Source organism: Chlorocebus sabaeus, chromosome 1, assembly GCF_047675955.1.
Source record: "Chlorocebus sabaeus isolate Y175 chromosome 1, mChlSab1.0.hap1, whole genome shotgun sequence".
NCBI classification, from domain to species: Eukaryota; Metazoa; Chordata; class Mammalia; order Primates; family Cercopithecidae; genus Chlorocebus; species Chlorocebus sabaeus.
In genome coordinates this window covers 67,274,361-67,285,512 of record NC_132904.1, presented here as the reverse complement: position 1 = coordinate 67,285,512, position 11,152 = coordinate 67,274,361, and the positions used below count along the sequence as shown (strand labels likewise).

Below are 11,152 nucleotides of genomic sequence, written 5' to 3'. Positions count from 1 at the left end.
TGGAATCTGAAAAAGTTGATCTCATAGAAGCACAGCATAGCATGGTGGACACTAGAGGCTGGGGCAGCTGTGAGGACATGTTGGTCAAAGGATATAAAATTACAGTTAAATAAAAGGAATACATTTTAGAGATCTGTTATACAACATGATGACTATAGTTAATGACAATATATTGTATTCTTGAAAAATGCCAAGAGAGTGCATGTTTTGTTCTCACCACAAAACTAATAACTATGTTAGGTAAACACATATGTTAATTAGCTAGATTTAATCATTCCACAATGTATAGATACTTCAAAACACCATGCTGTATGATCACATACAACCTTATTAATTAAATTAAATTAAATCTGCATTCAATTAAATCTGCATACAATTTTATCTGTAAATTTAAAAAAATAAATAAATAAGCTTGAAAAATAAAGTGCACAAGATAGGGAGCATAATTTTTATTGTGCATTACTGGGATGAAACATGCAAAAATGTCTTGGAAACAACAAAGTTTGTCAGGCCTGCTGAATAGATCAGAATAACTGAAAGTGAGTATAGCTGAGAGCTTAGAGGACTTAGAGGCGAGAAGACATAAATGAGCAGAAAGGTTCTCTCCTTTTAAGATGTGGAGAACTAGTGGTGATACTAATGATGATGCTGAAGGAGAAATGCCAGAAACTTGACATGAAGTGATGCCTTTAGTGTTCAAGGGAATATACTTTACTGCACTTTTAACTTATTTTGTTTCCTGCAATGCCATATATAAAATATACCTGTACTCACTGGCCTGCTGATAAATTGAATCTTTTTTTTTTTTTTTTTTGGGACACATAGATACTTCTTTATTCACTTATTTCTTAGTTGCTGCCTTACAGTATATAACATACATCTTTGATGTATTAGGTTTAACTTGAAATAATGTATATTACTTCATGTATTGTTTAAGAACTGTACAGCAGTACACTTTCATTTCCCACCTCCTTTCCTTTGCACTGTTATTGTCATACATTTTTCTTTTACATATATTATAAACACCACAATATATTAGTTATTTTTTTCTCTGAATAATCAGTTACCTTTTCAAGCAACTAAAGTGGAAAATAAAATCTTTTATATTTTACATTGACTTTTAGCATTTCTGGTACTCATTTTTCTTTTTTTTTTTTTTAATTTATTTATTATTATTATACTTTAAGTTGTAGGGTACATGTGCATAACGTGCAGGTTTGTTACATATGTATACTTGTGCCATGTTGGTCTGCTGCACCCATCAACTCGTCATTTACATCAGGTATAACTCCCAGTGCAATCCCTCCCCGCTCCCCCCTTCCCATGATAGGCCCCGGTGTGTGATGTTCCCCTTCCCGAGTCCAAGTGATCTCATTGTTCAGTTCCCACATATGAGTGAGAACATGCGGTGTTTGGTTTTCTGTTCTTGTGATAGTTTGCTAAGAATGATGGTTTCCAGCTGCATCCATGTCCCTACAAAGGACACAAACTCATCCTTTTTTATGGCTGCATAGTATTCCATGGTGTATATGTGCCACATTTTCTTAATCCAATCTGTCACTGATGGACATTTGGGTTGATTCCAAGTCTTTGCTATTGTGAATAGTGCTGCAATAAACATACGTGTGCATGTGTCTTTATAGCAGCATAATTTATAATCCTTTGGGTATATACCCAGTAATGGGATGGCTGGGTCATATGGTACATCTAGTTCTAGATCGTTGAGGAATTGCCATACTGTTTTCCATAATGGTTGAACTAGTTTACAATCCCACCAACAGTGTAAAAGTGTTCCTATTTCTCCACATCCTCTCCAGCACCTGTTGTTTCCTGACTTTTTAATGATCGCCATTCTAGCTGGTGTGAGATGGTATCTCATTGTGGTTTAGATTTGCATTTCTCTGATGGCCAGTGATGATGAGCATTTTTTCATGTGTCTGTTGGCTGTATGAATGTCTTCTTTTGAGAAATGTCTGTTCATATCCTTTGCCCACTTTTTGATGGGGTTGTTTGTTTTTTTCTTGTAAATTTGTTTGAGTTCTTTGTAGGTTCTGGATATTAGCCCTTTGTCAGATGAGTAGATTGCAAAAATTTTCTCCCATTCTGTAGGTTGCCTGTTCACTCTGATGGTAGTTTCTTTGGCTGTGCAGAAGCTCTTTAGTTTAATGAGATCCCATTTGTCAATTTTGGCTTTTGCTGCCGTTGCTTTTGGTGTTTTAGACATGAAGTCTTTGCCCATGCCTATGTCCTGAATGGTACTACCTAGGTTTTCCTCTAGGATTTTTATGGTATTAGGTCTAACATTTAAGTCTCTAATCCATCTTGAATTAATTTTCGTATAAGGAGTAAGGAAAGGATCCAGTTTCAGCTTTCTACTTATGGCTAGCCAATTTTCCCAGCACCATTTCTTAAATAGGGAATCCTTTCCCCATTTCTTGTTTCTCTCAGGTTTGTCAACGATCAGATGGCTGTAGATGTGTGGTATTATTTCTGAGGACTCTGTTCTGTTCCATTGGTCTATATCTCTGTTTTGGTACCAGTACCATGCTGTTTTGGTTACTGTAGCCTTGTAGTATAGTTTGAAGTCAGGTAGCATGATGCCTCCAACTTTGTTCTTTTGACTTAGGATTGTCTTGGAGATGCGGGCTCTTTTTTGGTCCCATATGAACTTTAAAGTAGTTTTTTCCAATTCTGTGAAGAAACTCATTGGTAGCTTGATGGGGATGGCATTGAATCTATAAATTACCTTGGGCAGTATGGCCATTTTCACGATATTGATTCTTCCTATCCATGAGCATGGTATGTTCTTCCATTTGTTTGTGTCCTCTTTTATTTCACTGAGCAGTGGTTTGTAGTTCTCCTTGAAGAGGTCCTTTACATCCCTTGTAAGTTGGATTCCTAGGTATTTTATTCTCTTTGAAGCAATTGTGAATGGAAGTTCATTCCTGATTTGGCTCTCTGTTTGTCTGTTACTGGTGTATAAGAATGCTTGTGATTTTTGCACATTAATTTTGTATCCTGAGACTTTGCTGAAGTTACTTATCAGCTTAAGGAGATTTTGGGCTGAGACAATGGGGTTTTCTAAATATACAATCATGTCATCTGCAAACAGGGACAATTTGACTTCTTCTTTTCCTAACTGAATCCCATTGATTCCTTTCTCTTGCCTGATTGCCGTAGCCAGAACTTCCAACACTATGTTGAATAGGAGTGGTGAGAGAGGGCATCCCTGTCTTGTGCCAGTTTTCAAAGGGAATTTCTCCAGTTTTTGCTCATTCAGTATGATATTGGCTGTGGGTTTGTCATAAATAGCTCTTATTATTTTGAGGTACGTTCCATCAATACCGAATTTATTGAGCGTTTTTGCATGAAGGGCTGTTGAATTTTGTCAAAAGCCTTTTCTGCATCTATTGAGATAATCATGTGGTTCTTGTCTTTGGTTCTGTTTATATGCTGGATTATGTTTATTGATTTGCGAATGTTGAACCAGCCTTGCATCCCAGGGATGAAGCCCACTTGACCATGGTGGATAAGCTTTTTGATGTGTTGCTGAATCCGGTTTGCCAGTATTTTATTGAGGATTTTTGCATCGATGTTCATCAGGGATATTGGTCTAAAATTCTCTTTTTTTGTTGTGTCTCTGCCAGGCTTTGGTATCAGGATGATGTTGGCCTCATAAAATGAGTTAGGGAGGATTCCCTCTTTTTCTATTGATTGGAATAGTTTCAGAAGGAATGGTACCAGCTCCTCCTTGTACCTCTGGTAGAATTCAGCTGTGAATCCATCTGGTCCTGGACTTTTTTTGGTTGGTAGGCTATTAATTATTGCCTCAATTTCAGAGCCTACTATTGGTCTATTCAGGGATTCAACTTCTTCCTGGTTTAGTCTTGGAAGAGTGTAAGTGTCCAGGAAATTATCCATTTCTTCTAGATTTTCCAGTTTATTTGCGTAGAGGTGTTTATAGTATTCTCTGATGGTAGTTTGTATTTCTGTGGGGTCGGTGGTGATATCCCCTTTATCATTTTTAATTGCGTCGATTTGATTCTTCTCTCTTTTCTTCTTTATTAGTCTTGCTAGTGGTCTGTCAATTTTGTTGATCTTTTCAAAAAACCAACTCCTGGATTCATTGATTTTTTGGAGGGTTTTTTGTGTTTCTATCTCCTTCAGTTCTGCTCTGATCTTAGTTATTTCTTGCCTTCTGCTAGCTTTCGAATGTGTTTGCTCTTGCTTCTCTAGTTCTTTTAATTGCGATGTTAGAGTGTCAATTTTAGATCTTTCCTGCTTTCTCTTGTGTGCATTTAGTGCTATAAATTTCCCTCTACACACTGCTTTAAATGTGTCCCAGAGATTCTTGTATGTTGTATCTTTGTTCTCATTGGTTTCAAAGAACATCTTTATTTCTGCCTTCATTTCGTTATGTACCCAGTAGTCATTCAGGAGCAGGTTGTTCAGTTTCCATGTAGTTGAGTGGTTTTGATTGAGTTTCTTAGTCCTGAGTTCTAGTTTGATTGCACTGTGGTCTGAAAGACAGTTTGTTATAATTTCTGTTCTTGTACATTTGCTGAGGAGTGCTTTACTTCCAATTACGTGATCAATTTTGGAGTAAGTACGATGTGGTGCTGAGAAGAATGTATATTCTGTTGATTTAGGGTGGAGAGTTCTATAGATGTCTATTAGGTCTGCTTGCTGCAGAGATGAGTTCAATTCCTGGATATCCTTGTTAACTTTCTGTCTCGTTGATCTGTCTAATGTTGACAGTGGAGTGTTGAAGTCTCCTATTATTATTGTATGGGAGTCTAAGTCTCTTTGTAAGTCTCTAAGGACTTGCTTTATGATTCTGGGTGCTCCTGTATTGGGTGCATATATATTTAGGATAGTTAGCTCTTCCTGTTGAATTGATCCCTTTACCATTATGTAATGGCCTTCTTTGTCTCTTTTGATCTTTGATGGTTTAAAGTCTGTTTTATCAGAGACTAGTATTGCAACCCCCGCTTTTTTCTGTTCTCCATTTGCTTGGTAAATCTTCCTCCATCCCTTTATTTTGAGCCTATGTATGTCTCTGCGTGTGAGATGGGTCTCCTGAATACAGCAGACTGATGGGTCTTGACTCTTTATCCAGTTTGCCAGTCTGTGTCTTTTAATTGGAGCATTTAGTCCATTTACATTTAAGGTTAAGATTGTTATGTGTGAACTTGATCCTGCCATTATGATATTAACTGGTTATTTTGCTCGTTAGTTGATGCAATTTCTTCCTAGCCTCGATGGTCTTTACATTTTGGCATGTTTTTGCAATGGCTGGTACCGGTTGTTCCTTTCCATGTTTAGTGCTTCCTTCAGGGTCTCTTGTAAGGCAGGCCTAGTGGTGACAAAATCTCTAAGCATTTGCTTATCTGTAAAGGATTTTATTTCTCCTTCACTTATGAAACTTAGTTTGGCTGGATATAAAATTCTGGGTTTAAAATTCTTTTCTTTAAGAATGTTGAATATTGGCCCCCACTCTCTTCTGGCTTGAAGAGTTTCTGCTGAGAGATCTGCTGTTAGTCTGATGGGCTTCCCTTTGTGGGTAACCCGACCTTTCTCTCTGGCTGCCCTTAAGATTTTTTCCTTCATTTCAACTTTGGTGAATCTGGCAATTATGTGTCTTGGAGTTGCTCTTCTCGAGGAGTATCTTTGTGGCGTTCTCTGTATTTCCTGGATTTGAATGTTGGCCTGCCCTACTAGGTTGGGGAAGTTCTCCTGGATGATATCCTGAAGAGTGTTTTCCAACTTGGTTCCATTTTCCCCCTCACTTTCAGGCACCCCAATCAGATGTAGATTTGGTCTTTTTACATAATCCCATACTTCTTGCAGGCTTTGTTCATTTCTTTTTCTTCTTTTTTCTTTTGGTTTCTCTTCTCACTTCATTTCATTCATTTGATCCTCAATCGCTGACATTCTTTCTTCCAGTTGATCGAGTCGGTTACTGAAGCTTGTGCATTTGTCACGTGTTTCTCGTGTCATGGTTTTCGTCTCTTTCATTTCGTTTATGAGCTTCTCTGCTTTAATTACTCTAGCAATCAATTCTTCCACTTTTTTTTCAAGTTTTTTAGTTTCTTTGCGCTGGGTACGTAATTCTTCCTTTAGCTCTGAGAAATTTGATGGACTGAAGCCTTCTTCTCTCATCTCGTCGAAGTCATTCTCCGTCCAGCTTTGATCCGTTGCTGGCGATGAGCTGCGCTCCTTTGCCGGGGGAGATGCGCTCTTATTTTTTGAATTTCCAGCTTTTCTGCCCTGCTTTTTCCCCATCTTTGTGGTTTTATCTGCCTCTGGTCTTTGATGATGGTGATGTACTGATGGGGTTTTGGTGTAGGTGTCCTTCCTGTTTGATAGTTTTCCTTCTAACAGTCAGGACCCTCAGCAGTAGGTCTGTTGGAGATTGCTTGAGGTCCACTCCAGACCCTGTTTGCCTGGGTATCAGCAGCAGAGGCTGCAGAAGATAGAATATTTCTGAACAGCGAGTGTACCTGTCTGATTCTTGCTTTGGAATCTTCCTCTCAGGGGTGTACTCCACCCTGTGAGTTGTGTGGTGTCAGACTGCCCCTAGTGGGGGATGTCTCCCAGTTAGGCTACTCAGGGGTCAGGGACCCACTTGAGCAGAGAGTCTGTCCCTTCTCAGATCTCAACCTCCGTGTTGGGAGATCCACTGCTCTCTTCATAGCTGTCAGACAGAGTCGTTTGCGTCTGCAGAGCTTTCTGCTGCGTTTGTTATTGTTTACTGTGCCCTGTCCCCAGAGGTGGAGTCTACAGAGACAGGCAGGTTTCCTTGAGCTGCTGTGAGCTCCACCCAGTTCGAGCTTCCCAGCAGCTTTGTTTACCTACTTAAAGCCTCAGCAATGGCGGGCGCCCCTCCCCCAGCCTCGCTGCTGCCTTGCCGGTAGATCACAGACTGCTGTGCTAGCAATGAGGGAGGCTCCGTGGGTGTGGGACCCTCCCGGCCAGGTGTGGGATATGATCTCCTGGTGTGCCTGTTTGCTTAAAGCGCAGTATTGGGGTGGGAGTTACCCGATTTTCCAGGTGTTGTGTGTCTCATTTCCCCTGGCTAGGAAAAGGGATTCCCTTCCCCCTTGCGCTTCCCAGGTGAGGCAATGCCTCGCCCTGCTTCAGCTCTCACTGGTCGGGCTGCAGCAGCTGACCAGCACCGATCATCTGGCACTCCCCAGTGAGATGAACCCAGTACCTCAGTTGAAAATGCAGAAATCACCGGTCTTCTGTGTTGCTCGCGCTGGGAGTTGAAGACTGGAGCTGTTCCTATTTGGCCATCTTGCTCGGCCCCCCCTTTTTTTTTTTTTTAAGATAGAGTCTCACTCTGTCACCCAGGCTGAAGTTCAGTGGTGCCATCTTGGCTCACTACTACCTCCGCCTCCTGGGTTCAAGTGATTTTCCTGCCTCAGCCTCTCTAGTAGCTGGGATTACAGGCCTGCGACACCATGCCTGGCTAATTTTTTTGTATTTTTAGTAGAGACAGGGTTCCACCATGTTGACCAGGCTGTTCTGAAACTCCTGACCTCGAGTGATCCACCCGCCTTGGCCTCCCAAAGTGCTGGGATTACAGGTGTGAGCCACCGCACCCGGCCAACTGAATCTTTAAAACGAAAAGAAAGTCCTCATGTTTAATGCTTATCAATTCTCATGGAGTTAATATTCTCATTATGAATGATTTTAAGCTACCAATATGATATTACAGAATGCATAGCTGGGAAGAGATGCACACAATGGGCTCTTTCAAGCTGATGTGTGCTGCCTGCAGCACACTGCTGCCCCAGTGTTTGTGGGGTACATGGAATGTTTCTCCCATCTATCACTACTTTTCCAGTGGCAACAAATTGGTGTGACTGCCTTTAGTTTTCTATTTCCATTTCACTTGGAGCTTTCTCTACCATTTTATGCAATAGAAGTTTTGAGGCTTCTGCTTTTTTCTTAAATCAGTAGTTACCATAGGTTCTGTTTCAGGAACCAAACATTTTGGGTGTTGCTCTGTATAACTGTATAGGCTAAGAACCATGAAGTTTTTTTACCTTGGTTCTTTGATTAAGGGAGTCTTATAGGTCCTTCATGTCATTTGTCAAAACTCTGAAATTTTATTGAAAATAATGTTTGTGTGTTTATCTGTAGAGAAGGTTTCATGCATTTCATTAGATTCCTGAGGGATCATTGTGCAAAAAAAGTGTTCAGAACCTCTGCCTCAAATTTTCTTGCAGTGTACATCATGATCTTTTCTAACTCTTGAAAGTTCCTATTTCCTGTGATAAATCAGCAAGTGTGCTTCATCCCTGAAGTTTTTCTTTGGACTGGAAAGTTCAACACTGGATAATGACTTACATGCCATGGGACATCTATTTCTACCTTTTGTATAATGAATTATCCATGAAGAAAACAGCTAATGTGTATTTTAGGAAAGCTATCAAAACCTTTTAAGACATGGCATAGATTTATGGAGATCCACATCTTATTTTTGGTCTTATAACCTTTCTGTTAGATGTTTTTGGCAGAATATGTAATTCAGTGGTGAAGCACATGGCATCTGAGATACAGGATGCCTGCGTTCAAATCTCAACCCTGCACCATCTTATTCACATGTCTTTTGCTGGCCCAAATGCCACTAGACTTGTTCCTTCACCTGTAACATTTAATAAATAATATTGTGTATTTCATTTGACTGTTATGAGGATTAAATGAAATATATCTTAAAGCAGTTAGTAGTAGGACACCTACCCTGAAACAAAGAGTCAATATGTGTTGGCTGCTGGGAGTATTATTTTTATTATGTCAATATTGTTATTTTCCTAATTAAGCTACAAATGTCTCAGGGTGATATATCATTCTCATATTTTATGACTAAATACAAAGCATATTTACTGTTGAGTGAATGAAAAATATGAAAAAAACACATCCAATAGGCACTAAGCCACCAGGTTTGCTTTTCTATAGTGCAAGTCACTTATGCCAGGTTTTTTTGTATCAAATAAAATTATGTCTGTTCATTTTGTAAGCAGCAGACTGAGCAGAGCCTTGTGGATCTGTTTTGGTTTTACACTGTAGATGGTGGGGCTGAACACAGGGGGTAAAAGCAGGTATACATTGGCCGTCACTGAATGGACCACTCTGGGGGCTGATGGACCATAGCGATACACCAAGGACAAGCTCAGCATGGGGAGGTAGAAGATAGCAACTGCTCCCACGTGGGAGACACAGGTACTGAAGACCTTGTGCCGTTCTTCAGGGGAGGCAATTCTGAAGACAGAGTGAATAATTAAGATATATGACAGGGCAATGCATGGCGTATCTATTCCAGTTGTCAGTATGAGATCTATTAATCCACAGATTAATGTCTGAATGTCTGAACAGGTTAATTGAATCACATCTGGATGGTAACAGTAGGCACGGGAAAGGGCATTCATTCTATAGAAATAGAGAGGCTTAAGGAGCAAAAGTAGTGGTAGTATTAGTACTATAGCACGTGTAATCATCAGGAAATCCATCTGAATGAATCTGGAGTTAGTGAGAATGGTAGTGTACCTCGGAGGATCACAGATGGCCACATAACGGTCAAAGGCCATAGCCACCAGCACCCCAGATTGCACGATAGTGAATCCATGAAGAAGAAATATCTGGACAATGCAGCTGTATAAACTGATTTCGCGTGCATCAAACCAGAGGATACCTAATGTTGAGACTGATTTCACGTGCATCAAACCAGAGGATACCTAATGTTGTTGACAATGTAGAAACAGTCAAGCCCAGATCAGTGACTGATAGCATGGAGAGGAAATAATACATGGGCTCATGGAGACTCTGCTGGGTAATGATGACAAACAGGATTATGCTGTGTCCAGAGAAGGCAATGGTGTAAAAACAAGAAAAAGGAATGGAGATCCAGGCATGGGAGACTCTAGGTCAGGACTGCCGGTTAACAAGAATGTTGGAAATTTAGATGTCAAGTTGCTTAGGATTTCCATGGTATCCCAGTTTTGCAGCATTTGTCCTCAAAATGCTCCCACCCTATAGAAGTGATACATTACAGTGTTATGCAGAATATTCAGATAAATATTCTTTTGGTTAGGAGAGTTGTCCCAGGTCATGGATAAGCTCTGCATCATTGAGAAATCTCTAAATTAAATTATAATGTTCATCTACCATTCATAGCCAGGGATATTAAGCAAATAATATATATATATATATATTTTAACCTAAAATTCAAGGAAAATATGTCTTTATTTTGTACCACTTTAGGATAATTTTTTTATATTTATAAAACTTTGAGCTCCATAATATCATAAGAGCCTATGAATAAAGACTTGGTTAAAGGATAAGTACATTAATTTTGAATATGTTTGAGTGAAATGAGTAAGAGAAAGATATTTATAAGTATCCTCAATTCTGCAGTGACCATGTGGGTGTGAATCTGCAGACCCAGATCTCCAGATGATTGCCAGTAATATAGATTTGGATGTTAGAACTGCATATGTGTCATTTTCATCCAACACTGTAGGTGAACAACTGCAGAGAGTAGATTTACAAGGGAAAACCAGTGAAGACAGAACTCTGTAGAATATTGGAAAGGATCATATCTATTACAGCAAGATGAGACTGGTTTTATGGGAACCATAGAAACCAAGAGACCATGGCATGAAGACTAACATGAACCACTATTACATGAACAGCTGTGTTGAATTGCTTGTGCTGTCAAGTCTGGCAAGGATTAAAAAATGCAAATGCAGCCAAGAGCTCATTAGTGACCCCAGGAAATGCAGTTGGAAACTGAGAACCTGCTTCAGTGACTTTGGTAATGAACGGAAGGGTTAGCAGTGGAGGTACGGTTTATTTTATTTCTGAAACTTGGCAGTGAAGGCAAGGAGAGAAATAGGCCGTGATTAAAGAAAGGTATAACATAAATGGAGAATTTTTACAAAATGGCAAGTACTTAGAGAAATGGCTAAATTCATAAACTGAAGTTAATGATACAATAGGTAGGATAAAATTGAAAATGTAGAATGTGAAGAATTGATTGATATATAAATGTCCTTCAGAAAATATTAGGTCGTTGAATATAGAGAATGGTAATGATTAGTAATTACCCCTTAAAAAGCTTAGGACCATCATTTCGATTGACACT

General features: G+C 39.5%; 1 protein-coding gene across 1 annotated transcript; it reads right to left on the bottom strand.

Moving 5' to 3' along the window:
* Positions 1-9,017: 9,017 nt before the first annotated feature.
* Positions 9,018-10,016, bottom strand: LOC103247939 (olfactory receptor 51F1-like). Its single transcript, XM_008019928.3, is given in 3 exon segments — positions 9,018-9,700; positions 9,744-9,923; positions 9,926-10,016. Coding segments are annotated over 3 exon segments (954 nt in total).
* Between the last annotated feature and the right edge of the window lie 1,136 nt (positions 10,017-11,152).